The sequence below is a fragment of the Drosophila melanogaster genome, chromosome 3R (genome assembly GCF_000001215.4).
Source record: "Drosophila melanogaster chromosome 3R".
Taxonomy (NCBI): Eukaryota; Metazoa; Arthropoda; class Insecta; order Diptera; family Drosophilidae; genus Drosophila; species Drosophila melanogaster.
In genome coordinates, this window is record NT_033777.3 from 5,627,619 (window position 1) to 5,648,759 (window position 21,141).

General features: G+C 47.2%; 7 protein-coding genes across 11 annotated transcripts, besides 1 other annotated feature; 4 read left to right on the forward strand and 3 right to left on the reverse strand.

The window, feature by feature from the left end:
* Positions 1–233: 233 nt before the first annotated feature.
* CG31551 (uncharacterized protein) lies at positions 234–4,415 on the forward strand (the record flags this gene model as incomplete). Its single annotated transcript, NM_169082.1, has 1 exon — positions 234–4,415. The coding sequence occupies one exon, from the start codon at positions 234–236 to the stop codon at positions 4,413–4,415; it is 4,182 nt and encodes a 1,393-aa protein (NP_730971.1).
* A 158-nt stretch (positions 4,416–4,573) lies between these two features.
* CG31549 (uncharacterized protein) lies at positions 4,574–5,703 on the forward strand. 2 transcript variants are annotated; one of them, NM_169083.1, is made up of 1 exon: positions 4,574–5,703. In NM_169083.1, the coding sequence occupies exon 1, from the start codon at positions 4,778–4,780 to the stop codon at positions 5,549–5,551; it is 774 nt and encodes a 257-aa protein (NP_730972.2). In that variant the 5' UTR covers positions 4,574–4,777; the 3' UTR covers positions 5,552–5,703. The 2 variants fall into 2 exon arrangements, with proteins under 2 accessions (NP_730972.2, NP_001262292.1); NM_001275363.1 differs by having other exon boundaries at positions 4,713–5,703.
* Positions 5,704–6,008: 305 nt separating this feature from the next.
* On the forward strand, positions 6,009–7,022 carry CG12171 (uncharacterized protein). Its single transcript, NM_141306.3, has one exon. The coding sequence runs from the start codon at positions 6,074–6,076 to the stop codon at positions 6,845–6,847; it is 774 nt and encodes a 257-aa protein (NP_649563.1). The 5' UTR covers positions 6,009–6,073; the 3' UTR covers positions 6,848–7,022.
* CG31546 (uncharacterized protein) lies at positions 7,008–8,006 on the reverse strand. The gene has a single exon (NM_169084.2). The coding sequence runs from the start codon at positions 7,942–7,944 to the stop codon at positions 7,150–7,152; it is 795 nt and encodes a 264-aa protein (NP_730973.1). The 5' UTR covers positions 7,945–8,006; the 3' UTR covers positions 7,008–7,149.
* A 276-nt stretch (positions 8,007–8,282) lies between these two features.
* Positions 8,283–9,234, reverse strand: CG31548 (uncharacterized protein). Its single transcript, NM_169085.3, has one exon. The coding sequence runs from the start codon at positions 9,185–9,187 to the stop codon at positions 8,417–8,419; it is 771 nt and encodes a 256-aa protein (NP_730974.1). The 5' UTR covers positions 9,188–9,234; the 3' UTR covers positions 8,283–8,416.
* Positions 9,235–9,615: 381 nt separating this feature from the next.
* CG12170 (uncharacterized protein) lies at positions 9,616–11,039 on the forward strand. The gene has a single exon (NM_141308.3). It carries the CDS (start codon positions 9,648–9,650, stop codon positions 10,962–10,964), a length of 1,317 nt encoding a protein of 438 aa, NP_649565.1. The 5' UTR covers positions 9,616–9,647; the 3' UTR covers positions 10,965–11,039.
* MTA1-like (Metastasis associated 1-like) lies at positions 11,037–21,120 on the reverse strand. Of its 4 annotated transcripts, none has more exons than NM_169086.3 (13): positions 20,879–21,120; positions 19,436–19,597; positions 16,545–16,652; positions 15,831–16,159; positions 15,406–15,726; positions 15,158–15,346; positions 14,811–15,080; positions 14,496–14,746; positions 13,870–14,120; positions 13,444–13,797; positions 13,203–13,330; positions 13,023–13,138; positions 11,501–12,946 (listed from the first exon to the last, which is right to left on the reverse strand). In NM_169086.3, exons 1-13 carry the CDS (start codon positions 20,904–20,906, stop codon positions 12,811–12,813), a joined length of 2,643 nt encoding a protein of 880 aa, NP_730976.1. In that variant the 5' UTR covers positions 20,907–21,120; the 3' UTR covers positions 11,501–12,810. The 4 variants fall into 3 exon arrangements, with proteins under 4 accessions (NP_001138011.1, NP_730976.1, NP_001262293.1 ...); NM_141309.4 differs by lacking the exon at positions 16,545–16,652; NM_001144539.2 differs by lacking the exons at positions 16,545–16,652; positions 20,879–21,120 and having other exon boundaries at positions 11,037–12,946; positions 19,436–20,292.
* Positions 19,866–19,920: a mobile genetic element.
* Positions 21,121–21,141: the final 21 nt, after the last annotated feature.

The window sequence follows — 21,141 nt, forward strand, 5'->3', positions numbered from 1 at the left end:
TAATTCAATCCTTTTTCACTTCCCCAGAATGCCCGGCACTGAGTTGGAGAAACTGCCAGGATGCAGGACTCCTGTATAATCCAGAATATATGTTGGGTTGAAACATGTTTCGAGTTTTTATAATCAGAGCAAGCCAAAGATCAATTGGAACATAAAGGTATATATAATTTATCTGACAGTTCGTCGATTTCTTCAGTAAAAAGTAGCAGAGTATTTAAAAAGATTCAATTACAATGACCAACGACAGAAAAGAAGATGAAATAAAGCGCGACAAGAGGAAACGATTGGAGGACCTCTTGAAGCGCACTTACCGCCAGAAGGTGAGGATCATTCGCGGACTGACTGTCCGACAGGCGAGTGCCACGGATCTCGACCTGTGCGCCAAGTGGTTGAAGGTGTTCAGACGGGCCACCAAGGAGGAACGCTGGGCGAAGGATTACCTCGTGGAACTAATTCTGCGCCAGCTGCAGAACACAGGCCACTTGTCGCTGCCCTTCACCAACCTGGCCAATCGCAGACTGGATCTGCGCCTGCTCCTGGACGAGGAGGGGCGTCAACGGCTGCGTCACTTCAGTTCGCGGCAGGTGGTGGCCCCGAAGCCGTCGAGCAACAGTCTGGCCAGGAGGGTGCTCAAGTCGTCTTCGTTCGAGTGGAGGCGCAGGGTGCGTCACCTGGACCATCTGGAAGACCAGTATCGGCGCGAGGAGCAGGAAATGTGGAGCCAACAGCAGCTACCCTCGAAGGGTCTTAGGCCGGAGCCGCCGCCGCCGACACAAACGCCACCGTCCCCGCCGCGCAAAGTGTCCAGACATCGGAAACGCGTCAAGACGGTCGGCGTTCAGGCGGGTGTCCCGGTGATCACGCCACAGACTGAACGTGATCTCTGCGAGCGTGAGCAAAAACAGCGCGAGATCTTGAAACGGCGGGAACGGGATCGCATGCAGCGGCAGCTCAGGGAGCAGGACCGGGAACGGCAGAGGACTCTGCTGGCCGAGCAGCATAGGCTGGACAGGCAAAGTCTGAAAAGGGCGCGTCAACTGCGTGACCGACGTTTGCGGGAGCAGCAGCTGAAAGTCAAGGAGCAGCGTGACCACGAGCGCCATATGTTGTTGAAAAGGAGAGAGGAGCGGCGCCATCAGGAGCAGCGTTCATGGCCACAACGACGTCCCACTATACCTTCATCCCAGAATGTGGAAATTCAGCAGAGAGCGAGTCTGGAGCCGCAAAAAAACACCCAAACGGCCAAGACCGTGCCAGTCGATAGCGACACTACCCGAAGTGCAAGACGTATTCAGCAGTTGCACCTCAGGGCGGAAAACATCAGACGCAAAGTTCTGGCCTATGAGCAGCTCAAGAAATACCATCGGGAGAGAGCGCAAGCAGAGCGGGAGCGGCTTGATCGCAAGGAGTACCCAGACACAGAGACGGATAGTCGAAAGCAGAAGCCCGAAAAATCCAGGAATCCACGGATTAATGTAACAGAAAGAAAACGGATCAAACAAAATGCGCAGAAAGAATGCGAAACTGAACAAAAAGAAGACCCAATAATAGCAGAAACCGATCATAAGGATGAATTCTGTGGAAGAAGGCAAGTTGATGAACAGGAAAAGGATAAAATTGAAAGACGGAATCAGAAGTATAGGGAAAAACTTGAAAGAGAGCGGCAACGGGAGGCTAAAATCCTTAAAGAGCGCCAGGAAAGAGCAGAGTTTGAAAGGAATGTTTTGGAAAAATTTGAAGCCGAACAAAGAAAGCGGGAAGAATTCGAAAGAAATAGACAAGAGGAGCTTTTGATTCTCAAAGAACGTCAGGAAAAAGAAGAATTTGAACGAAGAGAATTGGAAAAAAAATTAGAAGCCGATCGAAAACAAAAGGAAGAATTGGAAAGACTGCAAGAAGAAGAGCTTAGACTCCGAGATAAAGAATTTGAAAAAAAAATTTTCGAAAAACTAGAAGCCGATCGAAAAATAAGGGAGGAATTCGAAAGACAAAGGCAGGAGGAACTGAAAAATCTTAGGGTACGCCAGGAGAAAGAAGAGTCTGAAAGAAAAGAATTAGAGAAGAAGCTGGAAGCTGAGCAAAAACAGATGGAAGTCCTGAAAAAATTGCGTGAAGAGGATTTAAAGTGTCTCAAATCACTCCAAAGCAAAGAAGAACTAGAAGCCGAACGAAAGGAGAGGGAAGCATTCGAAAGAAAAACCTGCGAAGAACGTGGAAGAGCGGAGAAAAAAATTGAAGAACTTGAAAGAAAATCAAAGGACTTACAAGAAGGAGAAGCAGATGTGAGCGGGGAACTCGATAAAAGAGATCAAGAGGAGTACGAAAGATTCGCCAGAGAAGAAGAAAGCAATGCAGAAAAAAGACTTTTGGAAAATCTTATGCGCAGCAAGGAGGAAATTGAAGCACGGGAGAGAAAGATAATTGAAGATGATCTGCAAAGAGAACAGCTCCTTAGAAAGTTGCTTCAAAAGCAAGCGCAAGAGGAAAACAGGGAAAGAGAAGAACGCGAGAAACGTGAAAAGAAAATTAAGGAGGGCATAACTGCAGAGGGTAACAAGCGCAGGGAAAAAGAGGAGGCTGAGAGAAAGCATTGGGAGAAACTTGATCGATTACAAAGGGAGAGACAGGAAATGAAACACCTAAATAAAAAGCGGCCGAAAAAGGTTAAAGTCGACGGGCAAAATGCCATTGGGAAACAAGACGAAGAGGAGCTTTTTACCAGACGTTGCCCAGAAAGCCCGAACCAGGAGAAGATGTATAGGGATTTAAGAATGCAAGAGATTACCCTGAGTGAAAAAACGGAGCTGAAGCTGCAATGCGAGGCAAGAAAGGTGGCGAAGCGGCTTCAGCGGCACCTGTTAGGTCGACTTGGAATGCACGGAGAAGGAGAGGTTCATTTGGGCCAGAAAAATTATCCACAGAAAGTGGCAAGCGAGAGAAAAGCAAATAGCCAGACGGAGAATTGGTCTGTGAAGAATCTCTCCGGAGACATGATGAAAGTGGGGCTAACTGGCAAGGATGTGTCGAACGTTCGACGAAGTTTTCAGCAACTAGATCGATATGAGAATGCCAAAGTCCGCTTGAAAAAGCTCCATGAAAGGAATAGCAGGATTTTTGAAGAGGTGCAGAAGTTTCAGGTGCTCGATAAACTGCGCTTGGAAGCAGGAGAACTGGAAGCTCAAAAATCTTTGAACAAGCGTTTCGAGCTAAGATCTTCAAAGGCGCGCCCGTCACAGAAAAATGCAGAGAGACCAATCAGTTCCAGTCAAGAGTACTTTCAGCCAGGATCCCTGCATACTCGCAGCGAGCGATGGGATCGCTTTATTGGGAGTGACGAGGAATCCGGAATGGAGGATCCTCAAAATCGGGGTCGCAACAGCGCCATCCTCTCTAGCAGCGAAAGCGACCCGGTTCCGGAACCCCGTTACACCCTTGAAGGCAAGTACTGTCCGTTCAAGAAAACATACGCGGTGGAGCCCCAAAATGCTCAACACATCCCACATGAAGAATCAGAGCAGGGAGAAGATTGTCGGAAGACACCACCACCAAGTTCACACTCTACTGAGGAGGCAGAATCGGACGAGGAACGAGCACGAGGTGGCGGTGGCAATCCAAGTGGCATTGGCATGACTTACTGCACACGAACAGGAAAGAAGCGTTTTTCGCAGATCAAACAATGCGAGATTGACCACGATTCTGGCGGGCTAAATGAGGATCGGGTGTTTTTCGGACACCTTCTCACGCAGGCTCGGACATTCGATTGCAGTCCGGATATATTGCGCGCGGAGAACCGTCTTCTGAAGAAAAAACTGGCTAGAGCTAAAAACAAATATCTGCAGTTGTCAGTTCTGCGAATGTCCAAGTATCTCATGAGTGTGTTCGAGAATAACGAAGCTATCGAGAGTTCCGAGGAAGAGAATGAATCTCTGGAAAATGTAGAGCTCGAGCAGATCTATCTGCAAGAGACCGATAGCACTATGCTATTTCCCAGGCCAATCTTTAAGACTCTGATGTTAACTGTGGTTACATCCAACGAGTCCATTTCTCCTGACCTCGCGTACAAAATTACCAATTTGGAAGATGAGCTGAAGGCTCACCTCAAGAAGATTTCTAGACGCGCTTTTGCACAACGAGGTGCAGGAGCTCTGAGGCGGAGAGCCAAGTACTTGATGGACCAGCAGCGTCAACTACAAAGTCGCCAACTGTCCGAGGTATGTCGCAATTCCGAGGAGCAGACTTTAAGGCTGTGGGATCGACTGACCAGCAGCAGTGACTCCTTGCGAGGGATCAGGGATCTCTTTCGCGATCATTGCGACCTGCGAGACCCATTGTTGTGCGCCGCACTCCAAAGCATCGAGCGTCTCTACAGGGAGTGGAAGGATCAGCGGTTTAGCGTGAATTGGAAACAAAATTGATTTAATTTTCCTTTTTTTTTAATGGCTTCATTTTTCGTTCCTTTTGAAATTCGATCTTACCAGCTATTTTAATTACATTAAGGGCTAGCCTAATTAAATTGTGTACATACATAGTTATTTGCGTGGGGTAGAGTGGAAAAGGTTTGGTTGATTGAACACAGCACTCCAAAATTCAAAAACTATTTTCCACCGACACATTTTGAAAATTCCAACCGCTAGAGAGAGAGCTTTTCGATAAGCTTTTCCGCCACAGCTGATGTGGAAAAGCTATCACTTGCCAGCTGGAACTGCGCTTCTTCTTAGATGTCTGTCTATCGTTTCCAGTGATCGAACTTCGCTTAGCGTAAAAGAAACACCCCACGATGTCATCCTTCAAGGACAAAGTGATTATTGTTACCGGCGCCAGCTCCGGCATCGGAGCAAGTGCCGCCGTCCATTTGGCGAAACTCGGAGGGCTCCTGGTCATCGTGGGTCGCAACGAGGAGAAGCTGAAGGAGACGGCCGACAACATTGTGGCGGCCGGAGGAGCAACGCCATTGGAACTGCAGGCGGACATGACCAAGGAGGCGGAGGTGCAGCAGATTGTGGGCGCCACTCTGGCCAAGCACGGTCGCATCGATGTGCTCGTTAACAATGCGGGCATCCTGGAGACAGGCTCCATCGAAGCCACCAGCCTGGAGCAATTCGATCGTCTGATGAACACCAATGTGCGTTCCCTGTACCAACTAACCATGCTGGCCACTCCAGAGCTAGTCAAGACCAAGGGCAATATCGTAAACGTATCCAGTGTCTGTGGACTGCGTGCCTTTCCTGGTGTCCTGGCCTACAATGTGTCTAAGGCAGCGGTGGACCAGTTCACGGCCTGCATAGCCCTGGAACTGGCCCCCAAAGGAGTCCGCGTAAACGCCGTGAATCCCGGCGTGATTGTGACTGACATTCACAAGCGTGGCGGCATGGACGAGGAGACCTATGCCAAGTTCCTCGAACACTGCAAGATAACCCACGCCTTGGGCCGTCCTGGCGATGTCAAGGAGGTGGCTGCCGCCATTGCCTTCCTGGCCAGCGATCAGGCCAGCTTCACCACGGGAATCAGTCTGCCCGTCGATGGAGGTCGTCACGCCATGTGCCCGCGATAGGATGCGGATGAGCAAATGGTGGCATTTATCGAATTTAGCGTCATTTTCAGTAGTTAATTTAAAGAACACGACTAAAATACAACACAATACATTAAAAGTGCGCAGTTAAGATTTCTTGGATTTTTCCTCTCATAATAAACTAATATATTGATAAAATATCTATAATCTATTATTATCTTCTTCTGGGATCCCAAATAGCTGATTATATTGTCAAAAACTCTCACAACCTCTCTGTCTAAAGAGGTGACCACTTAAAATTAAAAACTGATCATACATACATTCAACTATTTATTAATATACATACATACATACATATGTATATGCATAGTAGTTGGATAAAATAACAAATTAACAGTTAATTAAATTTAATTGAATTTCACAACCACTGGAAATGTGTAGCTTGGAAGGTTCCAGCCTATCGATAGCGTAATCGGATTGCAGCCCGGGAATTGTTGACTTCTGGGTCGGGTCTTCAATGTCACCAATCACTATCAGTTAAACCGTCGAGTGGATCACTTCAACATGCCCAGTTTCAAGGATAAAGTTATAATCGTGACCGGAGCCAGTTCGGGAATTGGAGCGGGTACTTCGGTGCTCTTGGCTAAACTGGGAGGCCTGCTCACCATCGTGGGCAGGAATTTGGATAAGCTCAACGAGACCGCGGAGCAGATAGTGGCAGCTGGAGGAGCGCCAGCACTCCAGGTGGCGGCGGACATAAACAGCGAGTCCGACGTCCAGGGCATCGTCTCCGCCACATTGGCCAAGCACGGTCGCATCGACGTGCTGGTGAACAACGCCGGAATCTTGGAGCTAGGCAGCATCGAGAACACCAGTCTGGAGCAGTTTGACCGCGTTATGAACACCAACGTCCGGTCGCTCTACCAGCTGACCCACCTGGTCACACCGGAGCTAATCAAGACCAAGGGCAACATTGTAAACGTGTCTAGTGTGAACGGCATCCGTTCCTTTCCCGGAGTCTTAGCATACAATGTTTCCAAGGCTGCCGTGGATCAGTTCACCAGGTGCGTGGCTCTGGAGCTAGCTCCCAAGGGTGTGCGTGTGAACTCCGTGAATCCCGGCGTAATCATCACCGAGCTGCAGCGTCGTGGTGGACTGGACCAGGAAGCCTACGTCAAGTTCCTCGAGCACGCCAAGGTCACCCATGCCCTGGGTCGACCCGGCGAAGTCAAGGAGGTGGCTGCGGCCATTGCATTCCTGGCCAGCGACGAGGCCAGCTTCAGCACCGGTATCAGCCTGCCCGTGGACGGCGGTCGCCATGCCATGTGCCCCAGATAAGAACGGAGTTTTTTATCCATGCATGCATTTATCTTATTTTTTTATTTTTAATTAAAGTAGCGCGCTTACCTCGTGTATTTCAAATACTTTTCAAGGATGTGATTCTATGTAAATGTAATAGTTTGCTAGAAATAAATAAAATGAAAACCGCCCTATAAAAATTGGCAACGTACGCAAGATTTAATTTGATACTTAAAATTTTCAAGTTCGTAGTAATGGACTTAATCGGCGGAAAACAAGGGAAAATTAAAGACATTCGTCTGGACAGGATCAGATGATCATATAGAATATCCTAGCAGAGACTAGCGCGGACACATGACCTGCTTGCCACCGTCCACAGGAAGGGTCACGCCGGTCACGAAGCTGGCCAGCTCGCTGGCCAGGAAGCAAATGGCGGCCGCCACCTCCTTTGGCTCCCCAATCCGGCCCAGGGCGTGGGTCTTCTTCGAGTGCTCCAGAAATTCGGCGTAGCTCTGCTCGTCCATGCCCCCCGCCTTTTGCAGATTGGTGCGAATCACACCCGGATTGACCGCATTCACCCGAACACCCTGGGGACCCAGATCCAGGGCAAGGGAGCGGGTAAACTGGTCCACCGCCGCCTTGGACATGTTGTAGGCCACCAGATTGGGAAAAGCGCGAAGTCCGCAGACGCTGGACACGTTGACAATGCTGCCCTTACACTGCAGCAACTGGGGCAGCAGCAACTTGGTCAGATAAAACCCAGAACGCACATTGGCCTCCATCACGTGGGTGAAGCAGGCCAGTTCCGTGCTCTGCAGCGTTCCCGTGGGCATGATGCCAGCCCCATTTACCAGCACATCCAGCTTGCCCTCGTAGCGCTCCGTGGTCTTCCGCGCAATGCATTCGATCTCCGGAGGCTTGAGCAGATCTCCGGCTATGCCGTACGGCTCGTGGCCCATCTTCATGCAGCGTTTCATCACACATATGAGGCCCTCCTCCTCCCGATCCACCAGGGCCAGGCAGGCACCCAGCTTCGAGAACATCTCCGCCGCGGCGGCCCCGATCCCGGAGGCTGCGCCCGTGATAAGCACCACTTTGCCGGAGAAGTCCAGACCAGCCTTGCCCTTGCTGCCCATCGAATCGAAATTTCAAATGAAAATCCAAACTACATTCGAATGTACGTACATGTGTAGATGACTTATCGAGGAAATATAACCCTGATCCCCAAGAACGTGATCTTAGTTCTTTTTACTAAATAAATAACAAAAATATAAGAGCAACTGATAGTTACTAACTAAAAAAAGAGTTTGGATTAAGAACCTCGACTTTGTCCAATAAAATCTCAATATTAAAAATTAACTGAGATAAAGAGATAAACTTTAACTAACCCTAGTTAGTGGATCACGTTCAAAAATATTGACTTTGATTGATTTTTGATAAACTACTCTAGTGCTGAACACAAAGATGACTAAATAAATGGCAATCAGTTTTATGTACACAATCAAAACAATAGGTAAATCAAAATAACAATTAAAAAAATCGGATTAAATGCATTTACTCATGGAAGAATCCATGCAGGGGAAACTAAAAGTTCCATGTCCTGTGGGATTAGCGTGGGCACATGGCATGGCGACCGCCGTCCACCGGCAGGCTGACTCCAGTGCTGAAGCTGGCCTCATCGCTGGCCAGGAAGGCAATGGCCGCAGCCACCTCCTTGACATCTCCAGGACGACCCAAGGCATGGGTGGTCTTGGAGTGTTCCAGGAACTTTTTGTACGTCTCCGCATCCATGCCGCCGCGGGCATGCAGATTGGTGACCGTCACGCCGGGATTCACGCAGTTCACGCGCACACCCTTGGCAGCCAGCTCCAACGCCACACAGCGGGTGAACTGATCCACTCCCATTTTGGATATGTTGTAGGCCAGAACGCCAGGGAAGGAGCGAATCCCATTGACACTGGACACGTTCACGATGTTGCCCTTGGTCTTGACCAGCTCGGGGGTGGCCAGCATAGTAAGGTGGTAGATTGCCCTCAGGTTGGTGTTCATGACGCGGTCGTACTGCTCCAGGCTAGTCGTCTCGATGGTGCCCGTCTCGATGATTCCGGCATTGTTGACCAGCACATCCAATTTGCCGTACTGCTGCAGGGTTTCCGACCAAATCCTCTGGGTGTCCGCCTCCTTGGCAATGTCGCCCACCACCAGGGCCGGCTGTGATTGGCTCACCTTGCTGCACTCAGCGGCTACCTTCTTCAGGTTCTCCACATTGCGTCCATTGAGAGCCAGACAGGCGCCGTACTTGGCAAACTTAATGGCGGTTGCAGCTCCGATTCCGGAGCTTGCTCCCGTAATAAGGACCACTTTGCCCGCGAAATTCATGATCCGATCCAGAATTATGTAAGGGGATCTCAAGCTCAGTGCGCATCTTGCTGGATTCAATAGGGGTATTCACCTGGTAGAAATCCGAAAATCTTACAGGAGAAAGGGTGTGCTTGGTTTTACGTTTAAAAAATCTGGTAAAATGATCAATTAAATTTAATTTGTGTTAAGGGAGCAACAATTATAAAAATCTATTGTTTTATTTAATTCAGCTTTTCAACGGTAAGCTCTATTAAAAAATGTATTATTAATGTTGAACTCCATATGTTCCTCTAGAATACTTCGAATACTAAAAATGTATTAGTCAACAAATTATTATATAAATTATTTATATATTGTATTAAATATTTTATTAAGTATTTTGGTATATTATAAAATGTTAAGTCTTAGTATATTTTCGAAGTGTGCTTGGTATTTTTTAACGGCTATCCGGTCTCACTTACGTGATCATGTAAACGAAATGCGAGTTTTAGGAAAGTGCACTGTTTTGGTCAGGCAAACCCGCAGCTTATCCACGCCATCTGGGCGCCGCAGAGTGGTGGTCACGGGAAGTGGCGCAGTCACTCCGCTGGGCAACAATGGACCGGATTCTTGGCGACGCATCCTGGCCGGCGAGTCGGCAATTTCTCGGCTGAGTGCGGAGTTTAAGGGCTTGCCCTGCCAGGTTGCGGCTCAAATCCCGAGGGAAAACCTACAGCTGGATCAACACCTGACCAAGTCGGACATTAAGCTGATGAGCCCCGCCACGCAGCTTGCCGTATTGGCGGCTGAGGAGGCCTTGTCAACCGGAAAGCTGTGCCCCAAGCAATTGAGCGAGGAGGAGCTTGAGCGGTTCGGAGTGTGCGTGGGCATGGGCATGTTCGACCTTGCAGAGGTCTATGGCGCCTGGAACCAGCTGCAACGAGGTTACAACAGAGTAAGCCCCTTTTTCGTGCCCAGGCTGCTGCCCAGTATGGCGTGTGGTCACATAAGCATGCGACATGGCTTAAGAGGACCTAACCACTCGGTGTCCACGGCCTGCGCCACAGGTGCCCATGCCCTGGGCGATGCCATGCGCTTCATTCGCAGCGGAGATGCCGACTTGATGCTGGCGGGGAGTGGTGAGGCCTGCATAGATCCGCTCTCCATCGCTGGATTTTGCAGACTGCGGGCTCTGAGCACCGCATTCAACGATAATCCGGCGGTTGCGTCCAGACCGTTTGACAAGTCCCGGGATGGCTTCGTGATGGGCGAGGGCGCAGCTGTGCTCTTGCTGGAAGAACTGGAGCACGCCCGCGCTCGGGGAGCTCCCATTCTAGCTGAGATTCTGGGCTACGGCTTGTCCGGCGATGCCTATCACATAACGTCGCCCAGCGATGACGGCGCCGGAGCCACTCTTGCCATGAAGCGGGCCATACAAGATGCTGGGATTGCACCAGAGGATGTTACGTATGTAAATGCCCACGCAACCTCCACGCCCACCGGGGATCGCATTGAGTCACACGCTATAGGTCGTGTTTTCGGGGCGCACACTCCGCAGGTGAGGGTCTCCTCCACCAAGGGAGCACATGGCCACCTGCTGGGCTCCTCTGGCAACCTGGAAGCGCTCTTTGTGGTGCTCGCCTGCGCGAATAACAAGCTGCCGCCCTCCATCAACATTGAGCACCTCGATGTGGACGTCAATGTGGTCACGAAAGCTACTGATTGGTCGGCGGACCAAAAGCGGCGTGTTGCCCTCAAGAATTCCTTCGGCTTTGGAGGAACCAATGCCTCCCTCTGCATTGCTAGCTACATTTAATAGTAGCGATAAGTTGTTAACTATTTTTTAGAGATCCACGTAAATAAAATCCTTGAATGTTTGCATATTTTTAGGAAAAATGTTTAGTTTTAAAATTTTATTTGGAAAACTTTTTCGGTTGCTTGTCTGGCCGTCACGTCGTCGTCTTCGTCAGTTTCTTGCTCTGTAAAAAGGATTATGCGTACTGTTCTTGACCAATGCGCCATGTATGTACTGTTATACTGTATATCTGTATATAATATATATATATAGGTATATAATTATGTATATAGCTCTGTTTGATTTGCTTCTGTTGCTTGTCTCTCTGTTAGTTTGTTTGTTATTGCGGTTTTTTTGCTGCTTGAAGTCGCCGCCCTCCGGTTGAACAGAATGGAGTTTGTGTTTTCTTGTGGAAAATGAAGGTTCAAATCAATGGCTGGTGACTGGTTTGGTTTGGTTTGGCTTTCGCGCGGGTTCTGCTGTGATCGTGGCCAAAATTTGACAATAGTTTCAGCTTGCGAACCGTTCGTTCTCGTATTTGACTTAACTAATCGTTTAATTTGAAGTGTTTTTATTTTACAAAATTGCTTAGGTCGTTAAGTTAAAGTATGTTGGCTTACAATCGAAACGTTTCATAATCATTTAATATTATTGGTTTTCTCTTTATGCTCTGCGTGCTTCTGCTGCATTCAGCTTGCCCTGCTGCTGCTCTTCTATCTCTAGAGTCTAGACGACATTCTTTGTTATCTCCGTGTAATCATACACAACGGATGTACATACTTATTATATGCGGCTTAGACTCGTACTAATTATATGCGTAAATAATAATATGCTATATGTGGGTTTGGGCTTGTGCTTGGGTGGGGGTTGTGGTGGTGGTGAGGGATGTGTGCAGGCGTGTGTGGGATAGCTCTTTGAATGACCGAACTTTCGTCGTTTGTTACATACATTATGAAAATACGCTTTATTCGAAATTTAACTTTTAAATTTTAGTTATTTACTGTACAGTTTGTTTGTAGTTGACGCTTCTTGATTTTAGTTACAGTTCAAATTATTGGGCTTTAATTACTTAATTTTGCACGCCACATTCATTAACAATGTTAAATTTCTCCACTCCCTAATTCAAATCGCTTAAACAATTTCAAATATCTTTCGGCTTACAATTCAAATCTGGACAGAAAAACATTTAAAACTTACGGAGGCCATTCAATTTCATAATTACGTATCTGGTTTTAGCTAGGTTTAGGAAATAAAGGAATAAAGTGGAACTTTAGAGCGCGATTTAAAAGTTCGACAGAACTCACACATTCACAAATGTATATTTAAAAAACCATTGCAAATGCGTTGTGTACTAAACGAATTAACGAACATTTGAGTTTCGTGCGTTGCAGCTGGCACCTTCGTAGGAAAGTGCAGCTTGCATTCGGTGTGTTGAGATTTTTTAAATTTAAAATATATATAAAATATTTATAAATATTTTGTTGTCTCGCGTTCTGTTACTGCTGCTACAGACCTTAACACTTACTATCTTACTATTTCTTGTTAAAAAGACATCTATTTAAGCGCTAATAAAGTGGTTTGTGGTTGCTATCGGGTATCGCGTTTTGTTGTCCTGTTCATACAGTGATGCTGTAACTACACTGATCCTGATCCTAAGTCGAATGCCTGTCCACACGTCTGTGTGCCTTATGCTGCGGGTGTATGTACATGGCAAGCCCGTCAGTCAAACCAGAGAGTGCTCCTAGTTGAGCAGTGCATCCATGGTGTATGGAAATGGAGGATGTTGCTGCTCGAACCTACTTGCTGAAGACGATAACAACTTGGTTGCCGATGCTGCTGATGCTGTTAATGTGCTCGCCGGCGACGGTCAGTCCAGTATTACGATTTGTGATTCAATGGGCCTGCTACTCGGCTCGGGCGCCGCAGGTTTGATGGGCAGTGTGCGCCATGGTTTGCGCGCGGCGCGACGCAGATCTACGGCGGAGAGTATTTTTCGCGTTTTTCTGTAAAAAGGTATATTGTAGGAATATTTTAATTAAAGCCGGAAATGTAATGATTTTGAAGCTGCAGATTACTTACTTGTGTGTATCGTTAGCCCTAAAGTAAACATCATCCGGTGCATCCATCCAACTGATAACCTGCTTGCGTCCGTTGCCACCGCGAGCCATCTGCGCAATCTTCTGTTTACCATTGAGCTGAAGAAGCGATCATGTACAAATCAATTAAATTGAAACTAGCTAAACCTAAAGTATTACTCACATGATGCCTGGAGAGCGGCTGTCCAGATGCCGCCATCATGGCCGCAAACTGCTCAGGACTGGGACAATGCGAGGGCATGGGATCCTTATTCGGCCGCTTGGCAGGAGGTCCGCTGGGAACTATAGTAACTGCAAAAGGGGGAACTTGGTTAGTCAGAATATAAGCAGAATATAAACACCTATAATCAATGCGTTCTTTGCACTCATTTTAAATTTTAAAACACATGTAATGGAAGAGCTACCTTCAGTGCCATTCAATTGCTGGTCCTCGTGTGCCCGCTTCCGTATCGTCGACGTGGCTTGCGTGGGAATTATTGTGAGCTCCTTGTCGGCCGGCACGGCCACGACGTCGGGTGACTTGTTAGGCACTCGGTCATACACCAAGCTGCCATCGGGCGCTTTCGGGGGTTTGGGGAACGAGACGACAGCCGGCAGCGGCATTTTGTCCTTGGGCGTCAGTACTAGCCATTCATGCGGTCCGCTGCCCGGCGCACCTAGGCGGTTGGCAATCTTGGTGACACTACCCCGATCCTTGGGCTTCAGCAAAAGCAACTTCTTGATCTCCGCCTGCGATTTTCCACTAATACGATTTGTAACTAAGAAGAAAAGAAACATATTATTTAACATACGCGTGACTCATTGCAACTAACAAAGCTGATGAGACTCACATTCTTGTTTCACCAGCATGGCATTGATCGCGTACGCGCTCTGTCGCGCCGCCTTCTTCGGCTTCACGATGCTGCGGCAGATAGCACGCGCCACCCGTGTCATGGGATTGGTGTGCAAGTAAAAGGCAGTGCGCGTCTTCATTATGGGCCGCGGCGATCCGGAGCTGATGGCGATGCCGTGCGCTTGCGCATAGTGGCGGGCCAGGTGAGTCTTAAGCTTGAACTCCTTGCCGCAATTGACAATAGAACATCTGTGGGAAGAGAGAATTCAATAAGCACTCGGTGGTCCACGATAATAAGCCAATAATAAAGCAAATGAAAAGAGCATGTTTTACTCGTTTAATCTCGAAAGTGCACTGCATTCAGACATTTCTTAAATTTAATAAGTATCAAAAGGGGAATGTTACATTGCCATTTGAATTCCATTTATAACATATGTATACAGTTGTGTAAAAATTAAACCTATCAAAATGTAAGCAAGTATACGAAAAGGACACTTTAAACTGACAAAATTAAACATTTTAATGAACTATAAACGGAAAGACAAAAACTAATATTTTGTGAGACAGAAGAGTTGATAAATGCCAACTTTAGTTTAGAGCTGTTTTCTTTCAGCATGCACCTACCTGTGCAACTGACGATTGGTAAGATCACTGATTTTCTCGTCATCATTCAGGTCGACCACAGCCGTGGGCGTTGTAGCTAGACCCGCTAACGTGGCTGTCGGCGTCGACGCTGCCGATGATGACTTCTTCTTGGCGTCGCCTTCGCCAGCATCGCCCTTGGTCGCCGACTTCATACTGCCGTACCTCCGCCAGTACTCCCAGCAGCTCAGGCAAAGGCGGCTCGTACTGTGCCCACTGCTGACCGAGTTCCACTGCGGACGGATTGGCGATTATAATAAAAACGTTAAATAATCGTACTTAATCCCAGTTGCTCACCTGTGATGATTTCGTTGTACCGCACGATTCGCATGGCTTGCCATTGCTGGAGAGATCTGTGCTCCCGTTTGTGGTTCCATTATAGATGCCACCTCCCGCCTTCGTAGACGTTCCGTTCCCCTTGCCATTGTTGTTATACTGTGGTATGTAGACCTGCTTGAGCTTCAGCTCCGCCTCGACGGCCTTCACTCGCTTCTGCTGCACGTAGCGATCGGTGGTCTTCCACATGTAGTAGTACTCGATGATTTGTTTCAGCGTTTTCCAAGGCAGCTGAAAGGATGATTTTTATTTTTGAATCAATAAAGATTTTATTCTTACACACACAATCAACGTGCATTGCCACTTACGAAATCTTGTCGAATGTCATTAAAGTCTTTGCCATATTTTTCTAGCGCCTCTTCAAAAAGATTCGCCTCCGATGCGCTCCAGTCCTCGATTTCATCGCGACATAGCACAGGCCCAGTGGAAGGAACTAGCGACGACATGGACTCTTCAATAGAGTACTCGTGCTTGTGCAGAATGTTCATTGCGTGAAACTGAAAGGTAAACGCCAGTAAACGTCAGATCCCATCATAGATTTGCAATCATCTCTTACCAGTGTGATGTCCCTGCTGGCCGCCGCGGCGGACATGTGCAACGAGGGCTGCTTCACCGAACTGCTGCAGTCCAGGGCGCGGGCGAAGGTGCCGATGGAGCGTGACACGACCAAGAACTGGTCTATCTTGCGGTCGGTCAGGCTGTGCTCCGGCGTCCACACCAGCGATTCGAGTTCCTCCAGCTTGCGGTCGTCGGTGGCGGTGTCCTTGAGCTTGGCGGGTATATCACACTGGTAGCGACTGCCGACCCGGATCTCGCCCTTGTCGGCAAGCAGCGTCTTTTGATTTGGATCGAACACCAGACAGTAGAAGAATGTGTCCTGTGGGTGGATTTATTAAGCAATTAGAATTGAATCGAATGGAATCTTCCTAGACCAATTTCCACCCAAATACTGCACTCTTTCTTCAGGAACATGGATCTTACGTCTTTATTAAGATAGCTCTGCAGGGACTCCGTCTCGTTGAGCAGGGTCACCGAGCACTTGCCTCGGATCTGTGTGGCGGGTATCGACTCGACTTGGCGTGACAGAAATAGCTCGCGGTGCTTGATCTGATAGCGCTGCTTGCTGGTCAACGCTTCGCCCTTCTCCGCGTCGCCTCCTGCACCTCCGGAGCCTCCCGCTCCACCTCCGATGGCAGTGCTGCTGCTGTTGTTGTTGGAAGTGCCGCTGCTGTTGCTGCCGGAGTTCCCGGTGGCTGAGCCTCCTCCGCCAGACGTTTGCGTTGGACTGGTGCGCTCCTCATCCAGGGCAGCTAAAAGAATAAGCCAAATCATTAGATTCTTTCATTCGGTTCGGAATTTTAAGATGGTGACTGATTATTTAAGCTAGAGTTAACTTTTAAAGTAAAATGAAATAAAATTTAAATATAATAAATATAAATATAATAAATATAATAATACAAATCAGGTGTTCCATATCAGGTATATTGAATTTAAAAATAAATTATGATCCCATTAACCAGAATAGAACTATGCATAAAGATTATCAACTTAGATAGGTTACTACACTACTGAAATTACCATCGTGCTCTACATAAAGTGCAAAACATACAAAATGAGGGCATAAGTCTGAGTCTGGGTCTACGGGTCTACGGAAGTGGCAGAGATAGTATTTGAGTAATCATCTGGAGGTGGTACCTATTGAGGGATCGAGCACAGCCTGCGCCGCCTGCTCCTCGCTTACGGGTGTGCGGAGCCAGGTCTTCTTCAGCTTGGTCGCCAACGGTGAGTCCTCGGCGGTGGCCACTGATGCGATGCGTTATTTTAGATTTAAGATGGTTAGGAGTATGATTTGGTGCGTTTTGGGGAAATGCGTTCATCGACAGAGATCATGTTTATAAGTTAAAGCATTTTAGTTAATAAGTTTGAAAGAGACACCTGAATGCGAAGACAGGTGAGAAATAATCTTTTAAGAGTCGTTGTCATAGGCAAAGGAACTAAGGATGCAGGATGGTAATACGAACAAACAAATATATGACGACCATATATATTCCTTCTCGATAAGGACTCACCAAGCATAAATGATATGAAATCGCACTAATGTACCAAAAGACCAAACAACTCCCTAGGATACACAAATTTAAAAGATGAGCAAAGAACCCTTCAAGCAAAAAGTAAATTCCTGGTTGTTTTACAATTTGTCCAACTTTCCTATACTTCAAATATATTATCAATAATATTATTTTTTTTTTATACAAGCAATACAATTGAAAATGTTTAAGCGAATTCAAAGAAAGGTCATACATGTATGTATGTCCCTATTTTAATAAAGTGACGCTACTTGAATCTAAACGTTATCTATATAATATACATCTCAGCTTTCCCGGAATTTGTGTTTTGTGAAATCCGAAAGTAACCCTCATGAATTTCCTGGAAGTTCGCTGGGCTGATTAAAAAATATACGCTTGGCATTTCGCAAAGGGCGGAAGGGGAGGAAGGTGAGGTGGGCGGTGGACAGCACCACCACACCTCCTCGGCGGACACACGGGCGTGGGTGCATGGCCTGAGTCCCAGAAAAGAGCCGAAGCTGGGTACGTGTATTTGTGTATTTGTATTTTGCGCTTGTTTCGAAGACGAAGCGAGAGCAATCAAAAAGGGGCGGAGGATGGTGGATGGCGGTGGGTGGTGGGTGGAGGGGTAAAGGCTTGGGCGTTATTTGGTGGCCATAGATAGGACACACAAGTGGGTGGGTGCGCCGCTGCGGGATTTGTTTGCCATTCGAGCGTATCTGCTTTCTATACCCTTTCCAATTCCCGGCAAACTTCAAGGTCTGCTATTGACAATGTGATTAGCCGCTGAGAGTGGTTATTTTAGGCTGTGAGCTATGTACTATCACATTTAACAATAATTAAAATAGTAAATATAATGTTATGCTAATGATCGTAAGTACTGGCTAGTACTTAGATATTTCATTCTAAGCTTAACAAAATACCATTTTCCTAGTGGCAAACAGAACAGAAACTAACAGAAAGTAAAACAGAAGTATAAAATATAGTAATCATTTTATTTTAAAGGTTTTGAAGTGTTTCTGGAGTTCGGAAAACCACCTTTCAAAGATACTTGCATCAAGTCCGTAGCTTGGGGTTGGAATGGCGGCACACTTGTGCCTCAAATGTATATTTTTACGCTAGTTTTCTGCGCCTGATTAGCGAGTGGCCTGCGAAAAGGCGACGCACGCAAATAAAAACTGGATCGTGGAGCGTAATGGATAACTTATATTAAAAATAAAGCAAGATGACAGTGGTCCGATGATGTTGGGGCCGAAAGGGGCTGTGTTAATGGGCATTGTTGGTCTTGTGGGAGTGTAGGAGGTAGAATGGGGTGGTGGATTGGGGTGGGTTGCTCTGCCAGGTCAGACCCACGGAAAACGCATTTTCGCGACGGTCACGTATCGAATTCGAGTGGGTGGCCAAAGCCAAAAATTCAACCCAATTGGGCATGGTTTTTGTGAGTTTTTTGGAACGGCGAAGAGGAAGTGGATGAAGGCGCTGTGTGTATGTATACACAAATGCAAAGCGCGCCTTCCTGCGTGTGCCACATCGCCATAGCTTCACTCCACTCCACTGCTCCATTCCAATCCCCTCCAGATCCCAACTTCTGACTTGAACATTTTCGTGCACACAGAGCAGCAGTGTCAGTGGGTTTGGGGTTGGGTTGGGCATGGGTATGTGTGGCAGCTTTTCAGAGGTAGACAGACTACTACTGTAGTCTACCTACAGCCGAACCAAGTATCACATTCACATTGACGTCGGCGCCGCCTAGCAGCAACCGAAAACAGCAACAACCGCATTACGGGTAGTATAGTGCAGCCCAGCTCATTACAGTCGAGCATCATTAGAGCAAACCGGTGGCACCTTAACGTATGTACATATGTATGCCTAAGGTTGAACTTAATAATTTACAGGCTATTTCCGCACCACGATGCGTGTTTATGTTCATTACCAGTTCCCAAAACACCTAGTTTCTATGACCAATATCTTTTTAGACTATTTGCTAAATGCTTTTTCTAATTTGCGACACGAATAATTCAAATTGCGCTACTGGAACGTAGATCAATGGTGCTTCTGGTTCGAAGTAGAGTGGTTACACTGCCAGTTGATGTGGCAGGTTGTTTGAAGGTTCCACTGCCTGTTTATGTGGATGAGTCGGATGCTGGACGAAATCCGTTTTCGCTCCGCCCTCACAGTTGTTGTCATTGCGGTTCTTGTTGCTCAGGAAGTTTGACTAGGATTGCGGGATGGGGTGGCACTGTGGGAGGTTGGGTGGTTCGGTGGGTGGCTTCGCTTTCCACATGCCTTGACACAGCGCACACAGTGGTGCCCCTTACGGGTTCATTTTGTTGTTGTTTTGTGGTGGGCATGTGCTTAGCAGATCTGGTCGTCAGGTTTTAACTCTTAACTTGTTTGAAGGCCACGACAACGACTCTTGGCAACATAACCTCACTTTGTTGACAATAAATATACACACTTAGAGGTAACGTAACGCAAGATATGGATGCGGTTTCGAGGGAACAGGGTTTCTCTACTCACGTTGGTGTTTGTCGGCCAATTGCACGAGCGGATTGGGCAGATCCCGGCGGCGGTAGAAGCACATGACCTTCGCTTCCACATTGCCGGTTTGGTTTTTGTTCAGCTCCTCGATGCGTCGTATTAAGTAGGGACTGTTCGGCGTTGTCTCAACGTAAACATAGTCTGAAAAAAAAACAGTTTTTGAGGTGGCTGATGCAAAAGGGTCAGAAAAGGGCATGGAAGGGTGGGGGGCTGCAACTCCATTAATACGTCACAGGTAAGCGCACACATACACCTATACACGCATCCACCTAAGTGCGACCACCACTACCAGCTAAAGCGCAATTAAATACATATGGGTCTATCCATCCATATAACTTTATACCTACAACAACTGCAGCGGAACCTGTCGTTGACTATTATAAAAAATAAAAGAAATTCCGTTTATCTGTATGTACATACATACATAGATACAAACGTCGTGTGCACTTCTGCTACATTTTGGGATGCAGATACACAGATAGATGGGTAGATAGATGAAGAGAGATGAAAAAGAAAGTGTGGAGGCAGCGAGAAAGCATTGCCGAAGGTGTGTAACTGTGTGCGTGGCCATTAAAAACGGCTAACAAAAAACGCCGATGGAGACAAAAAGTTCTCGGCGATAAAGAGCAGATAATTCGACAAGTATATATGCCATTAATATTTATTTTGATTCCGTTAATTGAAAGCTTGCGTATCCGACCGAGCTTATTTGCATTTCGAAAGAGCACACACACCCACACACTTGCGAAAATCAGGTGAAGACAACACAATAACGTCACCGCTCGAGCGCGAGCGAGATGGCTAACAGAAAGTGCGTCAGGCAGGGTGAGGAGTGGGAGGCGTGAGATGGGGGGAGATGCTCAAAAGCTCATTAGCATATGAAAACACAAAAAGGCGGGTGGGCGGTGAGCCCAAAAGTGAGATACACTTTCGCACATAGTCAAACAAACACACACGCTGGAGAGATCACAATTCGGCAAAACCAAATCCAAATGCAAATGCAATTCAGTTCCCCAGCCCTAGAATACACACACACGCATACACTTAGGGCATAAGTTAATGCTTATCGGTTGGAACACGTCGAAAACACTTGCTGCAGCTGCGACACAAGAGCAGCAGGGGGCTCCTTCAAAGAAGTTAAAAAAAATAGAAAAGGTCTCTCCTTTTCGACGGATTGTTCTTGAGATTGATAATACACGCACACACACACACATACACGTGCGTCGGGTCTCCCACTAAAGGGTTTTCGGCAATTAAAATGCACTTTCGTTATTGTTGGAAAGCCTCCTCAGACACAACACACACGCATACGCACACATTGGACACACACACACATATGCAGAAGCGAACACGCACACCGTGAAACGGCGGCGCCGATAACGAAAGATGATAGAAAAGCGAGTACGCGAAAATTTTTCTCACCTCCGACTCGATACATATTTGTGGCCATTTTCACTACGCTACCGCACCAAAACTTTCACATGCAAAACACTCGGCACACGCTTAGCACTGTTTTTCAATGGTCCTGTTCCAAACTAGCGCACATTTATTAGCAGAAAACTCGAGTTGTTATGATTGCATTTTTCACATAAGAAGACGCGTTTTTTTCGTCGCCATCTTAGAAACAACTCAACTCTAAAAAATACACGCACACACACACAATGCCGAGTAAACAGCTGCACCAG